Genomic DNA, 24,331 nt, shown 5'->3' with positions numbered 1-24,331 from the left:
ATACACCCAATATAATATTTCATCGGGCATTTGATAAGTTGTTGACGAGTTTTTTTCTTAATCGTTTATCTTTATTGTAAACCTTTTAAAAAGTACTATTTTTCATTTATTGTGATTTTCAATTTCCATCTCTAATGTGGCATACAAAAGACTTTTACTTGCATTTCAAATCATACTCACAAACACTGGCACACTCATCCACACACACACACACCCAAATAAGTTGAACGAACTTTAACTATACACACGGGTATTAATAAAGGATATTTTGTTATATGAATCGAACTTTAGTAGTAAAAACAACTACACTATATAAAATTTACACACAGAGAGCCAGAGAGTACGATGTGAATAGTAAAACTTTCTCTTTTTAAATTTGTAATGGTGAGAGTGAGTGAGAGAGAGATAACTTAACAGTGATAAACTTTACTCAAATCCATTTAATGAAAAAAATTGAGCTTTTACAATTGAAAAGCTTTTAAAGGATGCTGTTTGCAATACAGGCACATACATACGTTCCTAGATGGAACTTTGATAAGGAACTCACTCTTGCAGTATGTTGGATGATAAATATATTTGGCGCATTTTATATTTGTAACTTATTTACTGTTTAAGAAACAAATTAAGAGTTTAGAGAACAAGTTGTATAAACTTATTAGAAAAGTTTAGGTATAAAAACAGTTTTGGTCAAGTAGTTAGCAGTTGCCTATTTAAATTTACTTTTAATTGAATTTGTGCTAAATAGTTGGACCTTACTGTTTGTATTTACTTAGTATAGTATAGTTTAAAATCTAGTGCAGTAATTTTACTAATAATAGTTGTATTCCCTCAACATATGTTTAGATTGTAAGTTTATAAAAATATATACTATGTATGTACGTAAGTCTGTAGTAATAAATATATATGTACATATATTTTGTTTATATAATTGTTGTTATTTTTCATTTTCCAATGATAAGAAATGTCAGTCATTTGTCGTTGATAGCGCAAATATTTGTTATCAATTTTATTTCAATATTAAATGATATCACTATTCAAACATTGAATAGGTTCTCAGCAAAATTCACAGCACAACGCAACCACGAATTGACGTTGGAAATAGCAATAGAAAGAAGTAAATAGTATTTACACAACATTTTTTTATTCTTTACAAAATAGAAACAAAAGATGAAATAAAAATATACAATTCCACCACCTAAACATACCCCCAAACACCCTCTAAAGGAATATTTATTTATATTCATTTGGTACACGGCATCAGCAATAAGAAATGCAAGTAAATGTTTATACACTGAACATAACTGGCAGAGGAATTGGTAGCTTAACCCTGTAAAGGACAAGTGCACATTTGAATACTCTATGAGATTTTGACATTCGCACAAAAAAACCTCAAATCAATGATATTTAATTGCATTTAAAAGACGTCAAATTCTAAAAATTTTAGAAATGATCTAATGACTGATTAAAAATTATTACAAAACTCATATGTATGTTCATATATTTTAATAATTTCTTTTATCACATTTTTTATAGATTTCTTTTCAATTGTATTATCTTATCAAGAAGATTATTTAGAATTAAAAATTACGTTAAATTTAAAGAATGCGTAACAACAATTCAATACAAACAATAATCTATTAAAGAAAATTTATGAAATTTTATTAAAATAAAATTCGGCTGTGCCGAATCTTATATACCCTTCACCAAATTATACTTTAAAATAAATTGTTTTAAATATTTTTAGGTAAACAAAATTAAATTTATTTTTTTAATTTTTTTTTTTGGAAATTATTTTTTAATTTTTTTTAAAAAAAAGTTTTTTCAAATTTTTTTTTTTTTGAAAAAAAATGTAAGACAAAAAAAATTTTTTTTGGAAAAAAAATTCGGGTTAAAAAATATTTTTCCCGATTTTGACCCATTGTAGGTCCAACTTACTATAGCCTTATCTACATCGTTGCAATGGACTTTGAAATATCTATCATTAGATATCCATATTGTCTATATTAATGACTTAGTAATCCAGATATAGATCAAAAATAGGTCAAAAATCGAGGTTGTCCCGGTTTTTTGCTCATATCTCCATTATTTATGGACCGATTTTGCTGATTTTAAATAGCAAACTTCTCGAAAGCATGTCTGACAGAATATATATACTTTATATGGTCGGAAATGAAAAATGTAGAAATTACAAACGGAATGACAAACTTATATACACCCTTCTCACGAAGGTGAAGGGTATAAAAAGAAAAATTTAAAAACGATTAAGGTCCGTAATTTCAATAAATAGATTCTATCATTGCTTAGTTACTTATGGAGTAAAAATATTTGGTAATTTTTACCCCTGGATATTGATTTGAAATTAATGTCAAGTTACCTTTTAGGTAAATTTATCTGCTGCGTAACACAGTGCAACACGAATCGAATTTTTTAAAGTTTTTTACGATTTTGATCTTGAAGATGAAGTTTATTATACCCTTCACCATGAGTGGCAAGGGTATATATAAGTTTGTCATTCCGTTTGTAATTTCTACATTTTTCATTTGCGACCCCACAAAGTATATATATTCTGAATCGTTATAGATAGCGGAGTCGATATAGCCATGTCCGTCTGTCCGTCTGTGTGTTGAAATCAACTTTCTGAAGCCCCCAAATAACGAATGATACATCAATATCTCCGAAATTCTTCCGGCTCGGTTGCTATTTAAAATCGAGAAAATCGGTTTACAAATGGCTGAGATATAAGGAAAAAACCAACCTCGATTTTTGACCTATTTTTGACCCATATCCCAATTTATTGTTCTGTGTACGATTTTTATACACACCATCGAAAGATATGGTGGACAGAGACCTGCGACAGCACTTTTATCAAAAATGGCGTCTTTGAAAATTTATCGTCGGCTCGGCTCAGCCGGCTAATAGCCGTTCGGCGTAGCTCTCTGATGGTGAGCGTATAAAAATCTAGCTATGTCCGTCCGTCTGTCTATTTGAAAACACAATAGGATCCAAAACAAAAGGAGCTAGCTTGGTCTCTGTTGATAAGGTTTGCTTGGTATTGAAAAATGAGCAACATCGGTTTATGATTTCACATTGCCCCCATAGAAATGTCCCCTTGGAATACTGTTTGAGAAGTAATAAATATATTGATTGAAGTACTCTGAAATTATACAGAGAACAGATTCAAATTGGCTTGAAAATCGGCCAACATTTATCTCTAGACTCCATAAAAGGTCACACTCAGAAAATGACTTGAAGATTCATTATAATTAATATGGTGATGAAATTGGACATAAACAAGTTTTATATGAACTGAAATCTTCAAATCATCTTTGTTGCCAATCTTTGGCATATCAATTTTAAATTGCAAAAGACCAGCATAACTTAAAACAAATAATTTAAAATTTTAGTTCACCACTTACCTAAAGTATCATCAGCAAAGGTTACACCTAAAACTGAGGTAGGAGAGTCCGGCGTTTCTGAAATTAAATTTAAATACAGAATTGAAACCAACACAAACAATTAAACAAAGAACTCAAAATAATAAAACTAAATATAAAAAATAAACACATTTTATTGAAATAAAACAACAACAGTTTGCTTTAAGTTTTCAAAATATTTTTGTTTTTATTAACATTTTACCAAAATAGAAAAAAACCCTTAAAACTAAACCTTAAACCTTTGTGTCCCTATATTTTTGTGTAAATTTGCTGCCTTTAACAGAATCATACAATGATTTATTAACATTGGCCAATATTTTTAATTGATTTTTGCTTAAGTATTTAAAAATATGATCATAAAGTTCCACAGGCAAGCCATCTAAAGCGGTATAAATAAATCCCTGCAACAAGCGAATATGATGACAACGCATGGGCACAAACAATTGATCACGCAAAATATTCGAGAGTTCATCTAGTTTATGAAAACGTTGATATAAAGGTTTATTCTTCGACTGCATGGAAAGTACATAGCGACCAATAGATAGAGCTAAGCTAAAACCGTTGGCACATGTTGAAGTGGCTGGAGTTAAGGTGACTATTAAAAAGTCACCGGTAACAAAGCCAGTGAGTAAAGCAAACACATAGTCGCCAGCATCTTGCATATTTATTAGTGTGCGTAATTTTAAGCAGAAACGTGTTTTGTCTTCCGTTAAGTTGTAGTTGGGTTTAAGGTGTGATAAACGTAAAACATTTTTTGCATGAAATGAGCTTATGGTTAATAAATGTTCCAGATACAATTTCGCCTGCTCATAACCCGCTAGACCAACAAATCCAGATTCTAAGGCCACTATATAAACAAGTAAAAATAGTATTTCTGCCTGTGTTAGTTGTGTATTATTGAAATGTTGCAGGAGAACTTCAACATGCTGTGGTATGCCACTTGTTAGTGATGTATCCGATAAGAGCAGACATTCAAGATTTATTTTTTCATTTGGCGATGCGTCACTGCGATGTCTTTTTACCACTGCAAAGGAGAATAAAGAGAAGAAAAGAAAGAAATACAAATACAAATAATTGAAACAGGATTAAACAAGTGATTATGATTAATTGAGTTGTTGGGGGGGGATCAAAGTGTAGTCAAAATTAAAGCCATGCAAAAATTAATTTACAAAATAACAAAAAAATATATGATTAACAAACCTGTTGGTGTTCAATGTTAAAAAATTAAAACTTTTTTTGAGTTGCAAAAATAAAACAGCAGGAGCACAAACGTTTTTAGGTTATTAAAAAATTAGGCACATACACGGGTAAACAAATAATCGAATTAAAATAACATATGTTTCATATATTTTTAGATAAATATTTTACAAAATAAAAAAATATAAGATTTAACTATTACAAGGAAAATATATTCTTTTTCGTTTGCCGGTATTCCTTACATTATTTTATTATAAAAGGAATTCACATGCAATGTAATATAAATAATTAATCAAATAATTTTATATACAAACAAATAGAGAAAATTATAATTTTGGGTACAACACCCACCAGTTTTGCACTAAATTCACTGATAAAAACTAATACGTAAATTCGAACATACCTACGAATATGGATTTTAACTTAAAACCAATTAATTTTATATAGCATTGCATCATTTATATAGTTAAAATAATATTCCTAGTAGAATATTATAAATTTGAAGGTATTTGGCAATTTCGAAAATTGGAACTTATTTTCGAATTTGAATCTCCACTTAAAAACTACAAAATTTTAATAAAAATTACTGATTTATTGAGTTTAAATAAAATTGCTGATAAAATAAATAAAAATAAAAATAAAAATAAAATTGAAAAAGTATTTAACAATTTCTAAAATTCGAACTTAATTTCGAATATATAAATTCCGAAATTTAAAATCAACTAAATATGTATGTATAGTTATGTATGTATATAGTTAAAATAAATTTTCTTATAAACTTATAAAACATCATAGTTTTGAAAATTTTATTGTAATTTCGAAAAATCATTCTTAATTTCGATAATGTGTTTGTATCAAAATTGTTAAATTTATTTGGTTTAAATTAAATTTCTGACAAAATCCATTATTTATCAATTTCAAAAATTCGAACTTAACTTCGAAAATCTGCATAAATTTGCATAAATATATAGTTAAGATAAATTTTCGAAAAAAAACATACTTTTTTTAATATTGAAAATTCTAACTTAATTTTAAAAATTCGAACTTAACTTTCAAAATGTGCTATACCTCAAAAACTATAAAATTTTGCTAAAATTAACTTATGTATTTTATTAATTTAAATGCAATTTCTTATAAGTTGGCATAAATTTGTATAGTTTTCCACTATTTCGAAAATTCGAACTTAATTTCGAATATTGATTTTTACTCTAAAATCACTAAACTATTAAATTTCCGATAAAATAAATAAAAACTAAATTTTTTATCCATTTCGAAAATTCGAACTTTGCTTCGATTATGGATTAATCCTAAAAACATTTATTTTTGCATAGCCATAAAGTTAAAATAAATTTGCTAATAAAATATCAAAATTTTAAACGTTTTTTTTGTAATTTCGAAAATTCGAACTTAATTTTGAAAATTTGATTTACAGCTAAAACCTAAACTAAATTTTTTATTCATTTCGAAAATTCGAACTTAATCCTAAATACAACTATATTTGCAAAGTTAAATAAAATTTCTTAATAAAATATCAAAATTTTAAAAGTTCGAAATTTCGAAATTTCTAGAATTTGGACTTAATTTTGAAAATTAGATTTACAGCAAAAACCACAATATAAATTTTTGCTAAAATTATTTAATTAATTTAAATACTGTTCTTTATAGGTTGCCTTAAATTTGTATGGTTTTTAGCTATTTCGAGAATGGGAACTTAATTTCGAATATTGATTTTTTTCTCTAAAATCACAAAATTCTAATAGAATTTCATTATTTATGTTTAAATAAAATTCCTTATAAAATAACTTTTATGTCGTTTTGAAGGTTACATACATAATTGCCATTTATTTTCACTTAGATATTGAATATTATAGTGTAAACAACAAAGTTGTTTTTGCTTCGAAAATGTCGAATTTTGTGACAACAAAGCGTCATATGCAGGAATGTTTCTTGAGCGCTATAAAGGAAAATCATTTGTGCACCAATTCATTACTTGCGATGGAAAATGGATCCATTTCCCGAAGCGCATGAGATCATATGTGAAGCCCGGCCAATCTGCCGAATCGACACCAAAGCCCATATCAATGGCGCTAACTTAATACTCTGTATTTGTTGGGACTAAAAGAAGACTCAGAAGGCTCTCTCTAGGATACGCTTCACTTCAGAACACTTGATTCGTTATTGTTCTCAAAAGATCAGCAGTTCTAGATAAAAATGGCCCAGTATAAGAGTCTGGTATCGACAGATATTTGCCAGCCCTATTTTTCCACTAAGTTGGTACCAAATTAAATCTTTGTAATATATATTTTATTGGCCTACAGAGGCTTCATATGTTACGTGAAATTAAATAAATAAATAAATAAATAAAAATTGTAAATAAATAAATAAATTATTAAAAAATTAGCATTAAATCATTATTGAAATACAATTGATATTAAAACATATTTTTGGAAAAAAAAAACTTTTGAAAAATTGGGTGAAAAATCAATTGCTTAGGGAAAAATTCGGTTTCTTAGTGAGAAATCGGTTTTTTAGTAAAAATTCAGTTTTTACTGAAAAACAATGCAAAATCTAATGTTTAGTAAAAATTAGATTTTTAGTGAAAACTTGTTTTTTCAGTAATTTTTTTTTTAGTGAAATAATGTTTTTTAGTGAAAAAAGCTAATAGTGAAAAATATCTGTTTTTTGGTGAAATGGGTCTTTTAGTGATAATATATATTTTCGTGAAACGCCAGTTATTTAATTTAAAAAGCAAAATATGTAGATTGAAAAAGAATATTTTTTATTTTTTCCATTTTCTAAAAAGCATATCTAAACTTGCAGATGCAGTCAGTACTGAACTTGAAATTGAACAAATAAATAAAAATTTTAAGTCATTTTAAAAATCACTAGTAAAAACTGGTGCGATTTTATCGTTTAGGAAATTAGAAAACTTTAAAATTGCATTTTTTTTTATAACAGCTGATCTTTAACGACTTGAGTAACACCGAGAGACAACTGAAATTTGTTGATTTTTAAATACCTAATTAAGAAAGTCATGATCAAGGTCTTTAACAAACTTAAGTTAACTTAACATTTTATCTTTTTTATGCTACAAATGAGTCATTGACCTAAATTTTTCCAAACAAACTGAGAATATCTTAAAAAATGAATACAAAAAAGAGTAGCAACTTCAAATTGTGCATAATAATTTAATTAAAATCAGTATAAGCTAATTTCCTAATAGATTGAAACAAATTTACGCAACATTCGAAACAAAATTAAAAAAATTTACAAATCAGGCAATAACAACAAATAGCAATGGCAATTCAATTCAATTATTTCAACCACAACTAAAAGTTGAATCAATTTAAAATAATCAAAGATTAATGCAAAAATAAAAATTAAAAACACAAAAAGGAAATAACAACAATTTACAATTCTGAATCAGAGTTTGTATTCAAAGTATCTAATTCAAGTTTCGTTGCTGCATTTTAATTTCTAGAACTTACCATTACATTCGTTGATATTTTTATCCTTGAATTTATCAGGAGCAGACATTAAAACAAAGTCATCAGTTAAGGGTACTTCGGCATCCTTATGCTTTTGTTTTTTCAAAGATCCCGTCGAAGAAGAACCAGGTTTAACGCAGGACTCCTCACTAGTAGTCGTCGTAGTAACAGCAGTAGTTGTATTCGTAGTAGTAGAAGCAGCGGAATGTTGAGACATGTTTGATTTTTTAATGAATTTATTTAATTAAAGGAATTTAGCACTTTTTTTTAATTTATTTTTACACAAACGAATTTCATGAATTAAATATTACATGACATTTTATTTTTCATTTGAAACACACACTCAAAAAAGAAACACTAATCATTTGGTTTTTAATTTATTTTTTTCGCATTTTATTTTACACAAATTCACGGCTTCAAGCTTTTTGCAGCTCTTTTTTCATTCTATTCTTTGCAATTGAAAACCACTATCAAAGTCGTTTATTTTATTTTCGATTTTTATTGAAACCACATTATTTTTTATAATTAATTATAGATTGTAATGTAGTCAATTAAATGTTTTATTTTTAAGAAATCATAAACATAAAATAAAAACACAAACACTCGCGTCAATTTAAAATAAAACAAAAATTCTACAAAACAAGATTCAACAAGTTAAAAAAAAACTAATTTGCAAAAAGTTTGTGACATTTCTTTTGCAAACCAGATTCGTTGCAGAGTTGTACAATAAAGGTACTATTCTGATTAGAATGTAGGGTTGCCAGTATAACTTGTTTGCCTCATCTGATTATTATGTGTACTTTCTGAAAAACATTATTACAAAAATCCGATCCACTTTGGAAAATTTGGATCAAATCTATTTATGGCCAACATTGAAAAAAACTTTGAAAGTAGTTTCTTTGAAAAACAAACTTTTTTCGCCGGTCCATATTTTCAGAGTTATGGGCCTCTGAAGATGAAACTGAAATTATATTACGATATTTTTTGGACCCAATTCCAGATTTTGGAATTTTGATCCGAAGATTTTTTTATGTCCCAGTTCATACAAAACTGGCAAAGTTTTTCATTATTCTCTCATTTTTAACCTATTCGGAGCCAACCAAACAACCAATAAAATTGATATCAATTAAATGATTAGAAAAAATTAAATGCAAAGCAAACAATAATATGTAGTCCCATCAATTTGTGAATCAAACTGAAGCTTGATAGCCAGAAACGTAAATTTTATAATATCCTAGATATTTTGTGTGGGGTCGCAACATTTTTTATATCGTATGAAAGCTTTTCGAAATAGCTTCAAAATGGAATTATGAAGCATTCCAAATTATTGACATATATGTATATGTATTTCAATCCAATTCAGGATTTTCGTTGTTTTATAACTATTTTTTCAGAATATTCCGAAATAATGGTAGTTATTATTGTACAATAAATTGTAGCCAATATTTATAGCTTTTTAATATCTGTTTTATTGGTAGTAGAATTGAGGATTTGCATAAAAATTATTTCAAACTGCCGGCATACAGCTTTGCGAAAGGGATTTAAACTCAGGTTTTCCGAACACCGGCTTCAAATAAATAAAGTTAATAGGCCGTATGATACTTTAAATGAAAGCCTTAAGTATCGTAAATATAATGCATATGTTTAATTTGACATATTTTAAACATATTTGAATATATAAATATTCTAAAAATGATCGGGAAAATAACACATTTTTTATTTTTGTCAAAAAATTGTAAAAGCACAATATGGACTGCTGACAAAAACAATACAAATAGCATACAATGTTGTACCACTCCTGAAAATTTGGTAACAATCCGGAGAGGCGCCAATAAACTAGAGTTTAGCCGATTTCCTGTTGGCGCATAGACGATATATCCGTTTTATTAACTTAAAAAAGTCGGGTAACTCCTTTCAAATATGACATTTTATCTCTGCTTCTCTTTTCCACACGATACGTAAACAAATGCAGTGTTGCATTTTCGTAGGCTACATAAAGCTTTCATATACTACCTTAAAATACAACCCAGCGTCAAACAAAATTTCGTTTGTCATTCTTGTCGTCTGTAAAAACAACAGCCGCAATTTTTTACGCAAAATCACTGCAAATATTGTAGAAAATAATAAAAAAACCTTACAATGAATTTCCTTGGCATTGAACAGTTTCCAGACTATAAAGTACCCGGTGCCCAGCATCACGATTTCTCGCCTTATGAATCCAATGGAGGGTAAGTTATTGCTCGAGAAATGAGGTTAAAGAGTTCGGACTTAAGTCAAATTTATTGTTTTCAGATCCATTGTAGCTATTGCTGGAGATGATTATGTGGTTATTGCGGCTGATACTCGTCTAAGTAGTGGCTACTCCATCCACACCCGCAAACAAAACAAACTATTCCAATTGAGTCCTAAAACTGTTTTGGGTTCTACCGGTTGCTGGTGTGATACTTTGGCTTTGACCGCTTTGGTAAGGGCCCGCATGCAAATGTACGAACACACCCACTTGAAGACTATGTCCACAGATGCCATAGCTCAAATGTTGTCTATATTGATGTACAACAAACGTTTCTTCCCCTACTATGTTTCGAATGTTTTGGCCGGTTTGGATAATGAGGGTAAGGGTGTAGTATACTCATATGATCCCATTGGTCATTGTGAAAGAACCACCTATAGAGCTGGCGGTTCAGCTGGTGCCTTGTTGCAACCTGTTTTGGATAATCAAATTGGTTTTAAGAATATGAAGTTGGAGGGTGGCGAAATTCCCAAAGTACCCAAAGAACGTGCTGTGGCTATTGCCACTGATACCTTTATTTCGGCCGCTGAACGTGACATTTATACCGGTGATGCTGTTATGATTAATATCATTACCAAGGACGGAATCGAAGTTAAGGAAGTTCAATTGAGAAAGGATTAAACGGAGTTATTTTTTAATATAATAAATTTAATGTGTATTTCCGAGTGAAATTATTTTGAAATGGGTTTATTCAATAAACGTAAAAGATTTTTTTTGTAATATTTTGGGAAACTGTCTTTGAGAATGCATTTTGAGAACATTCGTGGAACACAACGTGTTTAAAAGTAAATTATCCTTTGCGAACTAAATGTAGAGTATCAGCTTTATAATTACAACGTGTTACCTCATTTCAAAATTTTTTACTATGGACCAGAAAGTGGTTCTGAGTAGAGTCTGACCGAATATTTACCATCCGATTAACCCTAAAATCGGGCTTCGGCCAGTATTTGTCCGAATGCCGAAGCTTTTGTTTTACGCCAAAAACAGTTTCGTACTAGATTAAATAAACTGTCGATGGCGTAAAACGCCAGTGCCTTACAATATAAGGATGATTGATTATGAAAGGAGAAACACGTTTTGAATATAACTCAAACCCGAGGACTTATATTTTATTGTAAATAAGAAAACTGGAAGGAAACTAAAATTCTCGACAAGGCATCCCGTTTCTTACCCGTTCCAAATTTGATACACAGTTTCTTTATGGTCATACAATAATTAGTAATTTGCTTTGTTTTGTCTTTTATCGAGTTTCATAGTTTAAATTTTATATAGAATGATGTAAAATTGCTCAAGTTCAATCTATCTATATACAAATGAAATGGTCCATGTATGTAATGTCATCACGTGAGAACGGCTGAAGCGATTTGGCTGATTTTTTTTTATTCGATTCGAAATTTTCAGATGGTTGTAAAGAAAAAAAATTCAAAAATTCCGGGTAAAACTCGGAAATTCTTTTTTTTGAGAGTCCAGTCAACTGTAATAAAAAAGCTCCCTAAAGTATGCAGTACAAATTTAGATATTTTATTAGCAAATAAATAAGAACAGGCTGGTGTGAGTGGGTTGGAGAAACTTGAAGAACTAACATTAGTAAATGCTACCGGGCGAAGCCGGGGCGATCAACTAGTTTAATATACATTTTTAACCGCTAATCGAATTTTTACAATATTTGTCTCACATTACTTATGTACCCTATATTTTCCTAAAGCTTTCCCTTTGTAATTTCAACATTTTTCATTTGCGACCTCACAAAGTATATATATATTCTGGATCGTTATAGATATCAGCGTCTATATATCCATGTCCGTCTGTCCACCTGTATGTTGAAATAAACTTTCCGTAGCCTCCAAATTACTTACATACATGATTCATACATCAATATATCCGCTATAGATCCGGTTCGTTTGCTTAAAAGTGGCTAAGATATTAGGAAAACACCAGGACAGTCTGGATTACTAAAGCATTAATTTAATACAGACAATATAGATATCTAATGATAGATATGTATTTCAAAGTCCTTTGCAACGATGTATGTATATAAGGCCATAGTAATTTGCAAATACCATGGGTCAAAATCGGGAAAAATATTTTTTAACCCGAATTTTTTTTTCATCAAAAATAATTTTTTTTTCAGTAATAAATTTAAAAAAAAATTTCGAAAACAATTTTTTTTTTAAATTTTGTAGCTAAAGGGTGAAAGGTATATAAGATTCGGCACAGCCGAATGTAGCTCTTGAACCAATATAGTAGAATTGTTTATCTATAAATGGCCTTTCAGGATCGTCTATCCATTTTCTAAAGAATTTTACATATACAATTAAGAGTGGGACCATGAGGGGATTTCAAGATAAAAACACTAAGTAAAAAGTTCCTAATATTTCGAACAATAATGAAAGAACTTCATATATATTTTTAAGCATATCATTGTAAAATTTATAAACTAAGGCCGGGTAACTTATCAAATTTTTAAACATAGTTAAGCTTAATCAATGTCTAAATATTTTTTTGTATGAAAAAAATATATGTATTTAATTAAACATTGATTATGCCTTAACTATGTTTAAAATTTTTTAAAATGTTTAATCAAAAAAATCACATTTGTTTTAATATGAAAAACGCTGTCAAATTGAAATCAGAAATACAGAATTATGAAATATGTATTTTTGGAATTTTTCTTAAAAAAATTTAATATCAAAATGGTTTTTTAGAAACACTTTTTTTTTTAAAAAAAAAAACACACTTTTCGGATAACACCGAAACCGGGTTTTCCCAATTTAAAATCGAGAAAAAAATTTCACCAAAAATACTTTGGTAAAGGGGTATATATGATTCGGCATATCCGAATACAACACTCTAAATAATAAATTAAACTAAAAACTAATAAAGCAGACAAATTTATGTTGGGATAACAAAAGTTAATTTATTTCAACCGTAATGCTTCTTTTCGAAAACTGATTGTCTGATTGTCTAGGGCTGAAAAATCTATAGAAATAATGGAATCATTCGATCAGCAACAAATTTGGTCATCACAACTAATCATTAGAAAGGAAAAAAATTTCCGAATTAAAACTTAATTTTGAATTTTTTGGTTTTTACGACCTTTTGAATTTCAGGTGACGATATGTATATTTCCAAATCCCCGTCATACTAGGGATTAGTGTTGATTGTTATAATTTCAAAATAAATAATTGCAGTTATTATTGTATTTATTTAATGAATGAAATGGTCTTTGCTTTTGCAAATAAACGCTTACACTTGTATCTTGTTTCATTGATAAATAATAAAAATATTTAGGTTTCGTATTTTTTAACATAAACAGAAAAAAAAAAGTTATGACAAAAGGGAGTCTAAAAGATAACAATAAAATGTTTGTAGTAGTGGACAAACGATGACTAATAATAAACACACTGTGTATTTCATAATTAAAAAAAAGTATTCTATGAATTTAGTTAATTTATTTAAATTTGAAATTTTAAGTATTTATCAGTAGGTCAGTTTAATTTAGACCATGACAAATTTGTGGATTCCTAAGAAAATCGAAGAAATTTATAGGAAATTGCTATGAAATTTAACTTAATGACACGTTTGTTTAATAATGTTTGGCGACAAATTATATAAATGGAAAAATAAATAAAAAATATGTGCGAAATGCTTTTAGAAATACTAGTATGTATAATGACGAAACGAAATATAAATTGTTGAACCTTAACTGTTCTGAAAATTTAAAGTTTTCCAGAATTTCGAAATTCGCCTTACTTTCGTTTTTATATACATAAGTTCATATATTTTAATAGACGCGTGAAAAATACATAAAATAAAACTCAAACATTTTATAATGTTTGATCTCATATTAACGATAATCAATGAATCGTAGATTTTAAAGTTTGAAGAAATGATATCTCAAAGAAGACATCTTCCATTTTCCTACGATTTTCCTTAAATATAATTCATTGCACAATTAAAAATACATATGAAATTCAGAATTGGGACATGAAATTTAGGGATTTATTTTTGAAAAAATGTATTTACGGTTTTGTGAATATTTTTATAACTTAATGCTCAATTTTTATAAAACTCTGGTTATTTTTATCTTATTAACCCCCAGTAACACGAAGTCTGGTTATGTATTAACTAATAGTTATACTGACAGTTTTCATACAAAAATAATTTTAAACGACAATATAACTATTAGTTAGCACCTAACCAGACTTCGTGTTAATGGGGGTTAGTCGAATCTTATATACGTAAAGGTTTACTTTAAAATAAAAATTTTAAATATTTTTAGGTAAACAAAATTTACCAAATTTTTTTTTTCAAAATTTGTTTAAAATTTAATTTTATTATTGAAAAAATAAAATGTTTTTTGTTATAAATATTTTTTTTTTGACGAAAAAAAAATTCGGGTTAAAAATATTTTTCCCGATTTTGACCCATTGTAGGTCCCACTTACAATGGACTTATATACGACGTTGCAAAGAACTTTGAAATATCTATCATTAGATATCCATATTTGTCTATATTAATGACTTAGTAATCCAGATATAGATAAAAAGTATGCCAAAAATTTAGGTTGTCCTGTTTTATTTGGCTGAGATACTATATTTCTAATGAAACTAGGGTACATAAACATTACAGATCAATATTGTAAAAAATTGGATAAGCGGTTAAAAAGTTTTATAAAATTGAACTTGAACAAGTTTACATCATTCTTGTATAAAATTTGAAATTTGAACCACGATAAAAGAAAAACCAATGCGAGTTAAACATTTATAAGCAACTTCATATGACCATAAATAACCTGTATACCAAGTTTTTACAAATTTGAATTTCTTTCCTTCCTCCTCAAAAATAAATCGTTTTTCATTTCTTGTTTCAGTAATAATTATATTTTAAAATTTCTATGTACCAAATTGTGATTTATGTATTCAGTTAATTTACCTTTTTTCTTGCATTAGAAAAAGAAACTTTAATTGCTTATACAGACCTTGGGAAAACTTTTCAAAATCTGATTTATTATTGAAAACAAACATGTATTGCTCACCTACCCTTGCCAAAAATATCCTTATTTGACACTGCAGTATAACATCCTTGTAACCTTGCGACTCCGCTGTTGTTGTGCTCGAAACCTTCATGAAGTTGTTGGTTGTTCGTTACTCGTTTTCGTTTTAGTGTTTTTATTTCTTTCTTTTTTTTTTCTCCTTTATTATATAATAATATAATTTATAATAATATATGCAGTAATGTAGAGGTTGTTGTTTTTATTTTGAATAAACTGTTTTAAATATGATGTGTGTGTGTGTGTGTTTGTTTTTAATTAGTTTAAGTTCAGCTTAATTCGAAAGCAATTTATTGACAATTAAACGAAACAAATACAAATATTTTGGAAACTGTTCAAAACAGATAAAAAGTGTTTGATATAGAGAGTGTTTGGCGAGGGAAACAATGTAAGAAGGGGGAAGGAAGAGGCTTTAATTTTAAACAATTAAAAATTTTTAAAAACTTTTGGTTTTTGTTTGAACTAATAAAAATGTTAAAAGGGTTGTTTTTTATGGAATATACAACAACAACTTGTGTGAGTGATTGAATGTGTGTTTGTTAAGAGGAAGTGTTTGGTGTGGAAACAGGGGGTCGGCAGGGGTTTAAGTTAAATTTCTGTGGATTTGCTTTTATTTCTGTTTTATTTCTAAATCTCAAGAGATTTAATTTAAAAGGTTGTGGTGTGTTTGTGAATGATTTTGCATGTGTTGAGTTGAGTGTGTGTTTTTAAAGAGTGTTTGTTTGTTTTAAATTTTACTTTTATAAAATATAATTTTCTTTTAGTTTAAATTCAGTTGTTTTTCAGTTTTTAAAAATTTAATTTTTAATTAAATAATTATTGTATTTTTTCTTTTTTTTAAGTGTTCATATGTTTTTTTTATAAATTTATTATAAGCTAAAAGTAGTGTTTCTTCTTTTTTCTGTCGGTCGTTAAACGGTTCGGTAACGCATTATTTTAACACGTTTTTTTTTAATTTTTTGTTAAACTACTAGAAAAACTATTACTAGGTTTAAAGTTTTTTATGTTAAAAAAACCAAACTCGGCTGCCAAGCAGTCTTTTGGTTTTGTTTTCTCCTTGTGGGCCGGCATACGTCCTCCATCGACTCCTGCTGCGTAGATTTTTCCCGTTAATGTTTAATTTAATTTTTTTGTATGCAGTTCTAACGTCTTCATTTAATCGTTTCTATGCATTTTGGCATTTTTTCTTTAATATTTAAATAGGATATTTTGTTGTTGTTTTTTTGAAGTTGTAGTTGTTTGCTTGATGATGTTGTTTTGTTTGCTGATGTTATTTATTGTATTTTTTCAAACCCACTAAGCCTCGGGCAGAGGTTTTAATTCTTTGATTTGTTTAATCAAATACGCCTTCTCATCGTTGAATTGTTCATCTTCGGAACGATCCGTATGGAAGTTGGTCAGAAAATCAACCAGTTTGGATTGATTACGTAGCAGGATGTCAAGTATGGGCTTAGGTTTGTTGGGATTGGCCACAAACACTTTAAAGACATGGAAGGCCTCAAATTGTATATTACGGGATTTCTCTTTGAGCATGTTCATCATTAACTTAAGATTTTCCGGTTCAGAAATGTACCGTGTCATGACGGTAAAATTATGACGATCCAACAATAGCTCGCCTAATAGTTTGAGGGACTGGCGTCGTGTCACATAGTTTTCTGAATTCAACAGACGCTGATAGTGTTGGGTGAAGAACTTATCATAGTTGGCTTCCAAGAATTCGGCACACAGCAATTTATGACGCGTCAACAGCTCCTTAAAGGTGGAAAACGCATCCGAGGCAATATCGAAGGTAGACACCTCCACATAGCGGAAGAACTTGAAAAACTCGTCGGAGTGTATCATTATCTTGGCCAGCGCTTCGTAGCGGGCACACTCTCTCAGCATAGTGCCCGAATTCAAAGCAATCTCCGGGTGGGCATCTTCGTAGCCAGCCATTAGGGTAAATAATATTTCGGGTTTCGTACAAATATATTCCACCGTGGGGGATCTTGTTCCAATTTGTCTCCTTAGCACATTATTGAATATCAAAGCCACATGTTTTTTACCCTCAAAATCGATACGTTGTAGATTTTGTATCAGCAATAGCAACAAATTGCTATTGTACAATTCCTGAGACAATTGAGCGACCACATAGTCGGCCGGTGGTTCAGAGTCTGAACTTCCATACAGCATATTCTTTATACTCACAAGATTTTTACTAACATCCTCTTGGGCCTTCTCCACCTTTCGATCTCCGCCGGTTTCCAGAGCATTGATCGCCTCCTTCAACGACTTGACCAGTTCAGCAGGTGTCTTTTGTGATTTACCAAACAAAGGCATGATGCTGCGAATGGTGATGGATCTTTAATAAAACCGTGAGAAGGAAAAAACTGTTGTTATTTGTTCAAAGATTATCTAAAACAGAAAACCTTTGCGTTATTTTGTCTCAATTTCTCTTTTGTTTTCCGATTTTTTATTATATATTTTTTTTTTGTTTTATTTAAAGGGTGTCTTCTTTTCACAGCGTTGTAGTAGTCTTCTTCGTCGTCGTTTCACTGTGTGCTTAGTACAGTGGTGTAGTTAGTGTATTGTGTGTCTGTTGCCTTCTTCTTATGTCGTTCTTCGTTCTCTGCCGTTGGCTCTGCTTGCAGCGTGTGTGACTATTTCAACCGGACAGACAATACAATTGAAACTCTTTTGTCGAAGACTTTTTTTGTTTTCTTAACACTGGTTTAATTCGTATTTAATGCTTGTTAACAAATTTCGTTTGGCTAAGAGTTCTTAATGTTTTTACAGCAATCGTTATCGTTTTGTAATTACTTTTCAATAATTTTTTTTATAATTTTTCTCTTTTACGAGTTGCGTATATGTAAAAAAGTTTCTTTTTACCTTTTGTATGTCGTGCTGCCACTCTTGTGAAATGTCAAATTTTGTTAGTGCCGTCGTGCTGCCATACTATTGATGTGTGTTCCTTTCTCTCAACGGTATTGCCAATCATTTGCCTTAAATGTTGCAACTCTTGGGGTAGGGGTTTCGATTAGTGTAATTCAACTGTTAATTTCAAATTGTCGGAGTCTCAAGGTACTAAATTGGGAGCTATGACTAATTATGGACCGATCATCATTAAGTTTGGTAATGCGAGTTCGGATTATAAAAAATTTATTTGAGCTTAATTTGGTTTTTGATTTACTTAAAATTAATAATGTGCTGCTTGACTGGTTTTTGAAATAAATGATTCAATTCGTTAAGATAGAATAATTAATATATCAAACTTAATTTCTTCGAACCTATGAAGTAGTAAACAATCATTGCATCCCCATTTCATCAAAATGTCTTACCATTTTTCCCCGAAATAATACAACTCATTTTAATATTTTTGGTATGACAAAACTATTTTATATATTTTTGTGTTTGTTAATTTTATTATAGTTTTTCGTTATTTAAATACGACATTTCTTTTTTTTATTATAATTCTGCATTTCGAGAAATTTTTTCATTATATTCCAAAAAATAACTAAAGGAAAAGAATATAAATAAATTAGGATAATTATTATGAATGTGTTTAAATGTTAATAATTATAATAATTAAAATGACAAAATCTAAAGTTATTGTTTTTATTATTAATGCTTATGTTTGTTTATAATGACTAAAATTATTTAATAATATTAATGACTAACAATTAAATGCTAAAAACATATATTTTTTTATAAGTTTAAAACTAAATTATAAGATTAAAATAAATAATGAAAATATATGTATGTTTAAGATAAAAATTAATATCAATTTCTTTATCCTTAAAATGGAGATAAAGCCCTTAAATTGTTTTAATATATATTAATTTTTTTTGTTAATATAGTAATTCACACACACATAATACTATTATTAATGAGAAATAATTATTGTTTAATAATATATATTTGTTTTTGTTTTAATAATAATATTTTTCTGATATATTTTGTTAATGGTTTTGTTAATGAAGTTTTAAAAATGCGTTGTTTTGAGTTTCATTTTATAATGATTTGTAGTTTTTTTTTGTTTTGTTCTTTTGTTTTTTAAAAAAATAATATTGAAATTACTAATAAAAGCTTTATAATAGTTTTTATTTACGTATGTTTTTTTTTTGTTGTTTAATTTTTTATAAAAATATTTTATTTTTGTTGTTTTCTAAAAAAGTTGCGGCAAAAAACGGACATCGATATTTGAATATCAAAACTACTTGCTACTTGAGTTAAATACTTTTTTCTTTTTATATAAATTATTAATATTTATAAATATTTTCTTTTTAGTTTTTATACGAATGAAAATGGTTTTTCTTTTGATTTTGTAAAATATTTTATTTATTAAAACAATAATAATAAATCAAATTTTAAAGTAAATAATAAAATATTTTACAAAATTGGTTTGGTCTTAACTTGGGAGTAATAGAGAAATATGTACGTATAACACTACTTTTGATTATCAAAATTTAAATAATACTGAAATTCGAAATTATAGTAAAAATAATTTTCATAGAAAATTTTTAATATTCATTTCTAATTTCTACGAAACTAATTTTAATCAAACTTGTTTTAATCAATTTTATAAAAGAAAGACTTGCAGCCTTTTCTGAATGATGTTCATTCACATGAGGTTTTTGTTTCTGAATTTTAAATTGTTTTTTTTTCATATAACAAAAAAACTAAAAAATTTACCGCTAAAAAAATAAATCGAGTTTTCAAATCATACATAAATATAGGCTTTGTAAGCTATATGAAATAATTAAGCAAAATTGAAAATTGTTCAAATAAAATATAGTTTATTTATAAAATCGTAGTTTAGTTACTTGCATTATTTTGTTACTCTTACAAAAGTTCAATAAAAAATAAATAAATTATAAAATTTCCGTACAAATTAAAAATAAAAATTCCTACCAAAATTTGCAACTCGAATCATGAATTTTGCAAAATAGTTCGAAAAAGTTCCGTATTCAATACATAAAATTTTTTAAAAATTTTAAATTCTGAATATGTTTGTTTTAATTTTCACCAAAATTAAGATCGAATAAAACTTTTATTTACAATTTAAAAATAAATTGAAGAAAATTTAAATTATTCCATGAACTGTGATCAGTCTACGAAAATTAAGAAAATTCCTAGGTAATATTAAGAAATTTTAACAAAGATTAAAAACTAATAAATTCATTATTCAAATTTTAAATTTTTTAAAAAAACCTGCACTCCGAGGGTGACTCCTACTTATTATTATTAATTTCTCGATTATAATTTTTATTTTCTCAATTTCAATTGGTATTTGTTCAATATTAATTTGATTTTTTTAATTTATATTTGTTTTGTTCTCAATATTAATTTATAAATCTCAAAAATTAGTTTTTTTTATAGCAAAGTATAACAAGTAGTCCGACTGTCAATTTTTTAAAATTACTCTCTTACATATACGGGTACCATGTGCGTTCAGAGTTCTTTGGAAATGTCTTGAAATTTGAACATTTAATTTGGTTACTAACACATATTTAGAGTTAGGTACCTTTTCACTATACATAGAGTTAGGTACTGTTGTCAAAGAGTGGGACTACTTGTATATACTTTTGTTTAAAGGATTTTGATTGAAAATTACATATAAAATTTCATTACTAAAGTTGAACCCGTCGCAATTAACATAGACTTAATTCTTTAGTCTAATTAATTTAAAAAAATCTTAATTACTTTAAGAAAGGAATGAATTCCTATTCCTTTCTAAATCACTCAATTTATCTTAAATTGTTTATCAAGGTGAATTAATTATTTGGTGAAAGCGATTCTACAACAACTACAACATTCACAAAAACCACTTGCAGTTTGTTTTTGTTTATGTTGGCTGGGCTGTCAAAGTTTCCCTGTTGTTTTTGTTGCTATTGTGTTTGTTATAACAACAAACATTGCTGAATTTGACAGATCAGTCTCTTTTCATGTTATTTTAATTTCGATTACTCATTTTACTATCTCAAACGTAGAAATGTTTATTTAAGTTAAAGCAAACATAACAATCTCCAAATTTCTTATCGTATTTGTTTGAAAACCCCTATGTGTATTTGGTTAAAACTTGTTTCTTATCTTCAACTAATTCCATTATACTGAGTAACAAAACATAAATAGGTACATATATAGATATAGATACAGATACAGGTTTTTGTTATTTTTTACAGAAACTAAACAAGTGGAGATTGCTGCATTTGCTTTTATACCTCTCAACTGTTCGCTTGGAGTTCATACGTTTTTTTATATTATTAAAATGGAGCTGTGTGCTAGCGCTAGGGCAAAAAACCCCAATAAATGGAAAAGAAATTTAGAAAAAATAAAAAGGTATTTATTGTATGTATACAATTTTCAGAATATAATATAATTTAAAATTGCATGAATTTGCTTGCAGATACTCATCAAAACAATCGCCCAAGATAGTTTGTGACCACAATAGCAAGGCTTACGATTGCAAATCATTAAATCAAGAGGACATTCAGTACTTTCACAATATATTTTATGCGAAAAAATCTAAGGCTTACCAAGATGACTTTATTCTAAAATACTGTTCTACATCGTCAATACAGCGAAGAAGGCCCACAAAATGTGAAAGGACTTCAAAAATCTTTCAAACGAAATGCTTTGTTCCCAAAATTGATAATACACGTTTGGTGCCTGTTTGCCAAAAAAGTTTCCTTGCTGTACTCAGCATTACAAGATCTAGATTAAACTATGTTATGAAAGATTTCATGAACAAGGAACGACACCGGTTGAAAAACGTGGTGGAGATCATTGCAGCCACAAATATGAGATGAAAAAATCAGCTGTATCAAGCTTTTTGAGTTCTTTAAAATGTGTTGAGTCAAATGAATTGAATAAAAATAAACTTTTTAAAATATATAATGAAAATAGCCCGGATGAATTAAAAGTAAAGAAAACCTATTTCCGTTCAATATTTAATTCAAAATTCAATCTGGAAGTAAAACTTCCAAGAAAAATTGTCTGCTCAACTTGCAGCGATTTGTCAGACAAAATTACAACATGTATGGACAAACATTTAAAACCAACTTTCATGGCACAAAAGCGGATACACTCATTGAAATATAAAGAATTTTACAAATTATTAAAAGATGAAAATCCTGAAATTTTGATTCTCAGTTTTGACTGCCAGAAAAAACAAGTTCTACCAAAAGTTTATGGCCAAGCTGAGTCTAACAGTACCCAGCTTTACTTTCAAAATTTTACTATTGTCCAAGGACCATCTACAACAAAACTCAAACGCGAGACTGTCTTCATTTATGCCTGGACTGAAAATCAGTTTTCTAAAAATGCAAACCTAATTGCATCCGCTCTCCATCATCGTTTACAAAATACCCGATTTAATGATAACATCATCACATTACGCCTAATAGCAGACGACTCTGCAGGTCAAAATAAAAATGCCATTATAATTGCAATGTTATTAAAGTGGTTTTCTCAAGCCCCTTCATCACTGAAACAAATTGAACTTATATTTCCCATTGTCGGTCACTCTTTTTTACCAGCTCACCGAGTTTTTGCCAATGCTGAGAAACGTATAAAGAAAATCGAAAACATTTTATTTCCCGAGGAATATGAAAAAGTTCTAACAGAATTTGGTAGCGTTCTAAAAATTATAGATGTGTGTAGTGTTGAAAAATGGAAAGATGTAAGCAAAGAATTTCTACAGCCACCCAGAAGATGGCATTTTAAATTCTCCACTACAAACAAATTCTTTCTCAGAAAAACCCATCAAGGAGAAGTTGTTATAACAGGTGAAGAAAACTACAGAACTCATGTTAATCAAAACAAATATCGCAGTATCTGTAAAAAAGATTTTAAACTGGAAAATATACAACCAGAACTGATCCAACCATATTCTGTAAAAATTAATTCTCTGAAAGTTAGATACGTTAGTAATTTGATGGAAAAACTGTTTGGCCAGCACTGGCAGAATTATGAAAATCTAAAATTCTATGCAGATTTTGTTAATAATTATCAACAACAGATCGTTGTGGCAGATGATACTCACGAAGAATACTGTTCTGAGCTAAGTGAAGAAGCTCCATTATAGAAAATTGAATTTTAAAATTTAAACAAAATTATATTGTTTACAATTCCAAATAAATTTAGTCAAACATATGGAATTATACCAGAGACATAACTGTTATAAGAAATATCTAAAAAAATTTATACATAATTGTTATATGGTAAAAATTAAATTTTGTTTCTTTAATGCCCTTAATTTCAACAAATTGATATCTATCAGTGCCTAGTTACTTATGGAGTAATTTTTACCGGTAGATATAGATTTGAAATTAATATTAAGTTATAAGTATGTCAATTTTTCGGCTGGATATTTTAGACCATAGTTAGTTATCTATTTGTTGAAGTTACGGGCATAACCAATATTTATTTTCAATAAAAATAAATTTAATTAATATTGATGTTCAAAGTTAAGTATGTAGTAGTATAATTGCTCAAATGTGGCTTTAAATATTACAATAAATGCAATGTAATACAAGTTATTCTAAATATTTTTTTTCGTTACTCATAACTTTTATTTTTGATTTAGTATATGTTGTACGTTGCCTAATAAGAGTTATTCTCAAGAATACTTATTTTTTCGTAAAAACGTAAAAATTATTCATTGAAATATGGCCAAGTTTTTCAATCTCAGCTGTGGTATATAAAACTACAAAAAATCATATGTCTGATACAACAACAAAATACATTAGTTGTGTTAGCGTACTTGATAATTTGTAATAATTTGTACAAATTATTACTGGAAGTTACGGGATTCCGTTCGTTTACTTTTAAAAACTTGAGAGCAAGAGAGTGTTAAAATTGACAGTTCGTAGATAGAGAACATGATATT

General features: G+C 28.3%; 4 protein-coding genes across 4 annotated transcripts; 2 read left to right on the top strand and 2 right to left on the bottom strand.

Annotated features, from left to right (window-relative positions):
- Positions 1-3,635: 3,635 nt before the first annotated feature.
- ntc (nutcracker) lies at positions 3,636-8,767 on the bottom strand. Its single transcript, XM_065504583.1, has 2 exons — positions 8,120-8,767; positions 3,636-4,458 (listed from the first exon to the last, which is right to left on the bottom strand). The coding sequence occupies exons 1-2, from the start codon at positions 8,334-8,336 to the stop codon at positions 3,668-3,670; spliced, it is 1,008 nt and encodes a 335-aa protein (XP_065360655.1). The 5' UTR covers positions 8,337-8,767; the 3' UTR covers positions 3,636-3,667.
- A 1,399-nt stretch (positions 8,768-10,166) lies between these two features.
- Positions 10,167-11,129, top strand: Prosbeta6 (proteasome beta6 subunit). The gene is made up of 2 exons (XM_065504670.1): positions 10,167-10,347; positions 10,412-11,129. Exons 1-2 carry the CDS (start codon positions 10,259-10,261, stop codon positions 11,028-11,030), a joined length of 708 nt encoding a protein of 235 aa, XP_065360742.1. The 5' UTR covers positions 10,167-10,258; the 3' UTR covers positions 11,031-11,129.
- A 4,434-nt stretch (positions 11,130-15,563) lies between these two features.
- Mo25 (calcium binding protein Mo25) lies at positions 15,564-18,374 on the bottom strand. Its single transcript, XM_065506534.1, has one exon. The coding sequence runs from the start codon at positions 17,779-17,781 to the stop codon at positions 16,759-16,761; it is 1,023 nt and encodes a 340-aa protein (XP_065362606.1). The 5' UTR covers positions 17,782-18,374; the 3' UTR covers positions 15,564-16,758.
- Positions 18,375-21,445: 3,071 nt separating this feature from the next.
- LOC135955147 (uncharacterized) lies at positions 21,446-23,585 on the top strand. The gene is made up of 2 exons (XM_065505457.1): positions 21,446-21,780; positions 21,848-23,585. Exon 2 carries the CDS (start codon positions 22,247-22,249, stop codon positions 23,525-23,527), a length of 1,281 nt encoding a protein of 426 aa, XP_065361529.1. The 5' UTR covers positions 21,446-21,780; positions 21,848-22,246; the 3' UTR covers positions 23,528-23,585.
- Positions 23,586-24,331: the final 746 nt, after the last annotated feature.

This window comes from Calliphora vicina, chromosome 3, assembly GCF_958450345.1.
Source record: "Calliphora vicina chromosome 3, idCalVici1.1, whole genome shotgun sequence".
Lineage (NCBI taxonomy): Eukaryota > Metazoa > Arthropoda > Insecta > Diptera > Calliphoridae > Calliphora > Calliphora vicina.
Note: the sequence above shows the minus strand (reverse complement) of the source record. Positions and strands in the feature narration are given on the sequence as shown.

Bases quoted from the DNA above. Each gene is read 5' to 3' on its own strand.
- ntc (XM_065504583.1), bottom strand. From the start codon at position 8,336: ATGTCTCAACATTCCGCTGCTTCTACTACTACGAATACAACTACTGCT. The intron at 4,459-8,119 runs GTAAGTTCTAGA...TCTCCTTTGCAG, and splicing joins AAATATCAACGAATGTAATG to TGGTAAAAAGACATCGCAGT.
- Mo25 (XM_065506534.1), bottom strand. From the start codon at position 17,781: ATGCCTTTGTTTGGTAAATCACAAAAGACACCTGCTGAACTGGTCAAG.
- LOC135955147 (XM_065505457.1), top strand. From the start codon at position 22,247: ATGAAAAAATCAGCTGTATCAAGCTTTTTGAGTTCTTTAAAATGTGTT.
- Prosbeta6 (XM_065504670.1), top strand. From the start codon at position 10,259: ATGAATTTCCTTGGCATTGAACAGTTTCCAGACTATAAAGTACCCGGT. The intron at 10,348-10,411 runs GTAAGTTATTGC...TATTGTTTTCAG, and splicing joins CCTTATGAATCCAATGGAGG to ATCCATTGTAGCTATTGCTG.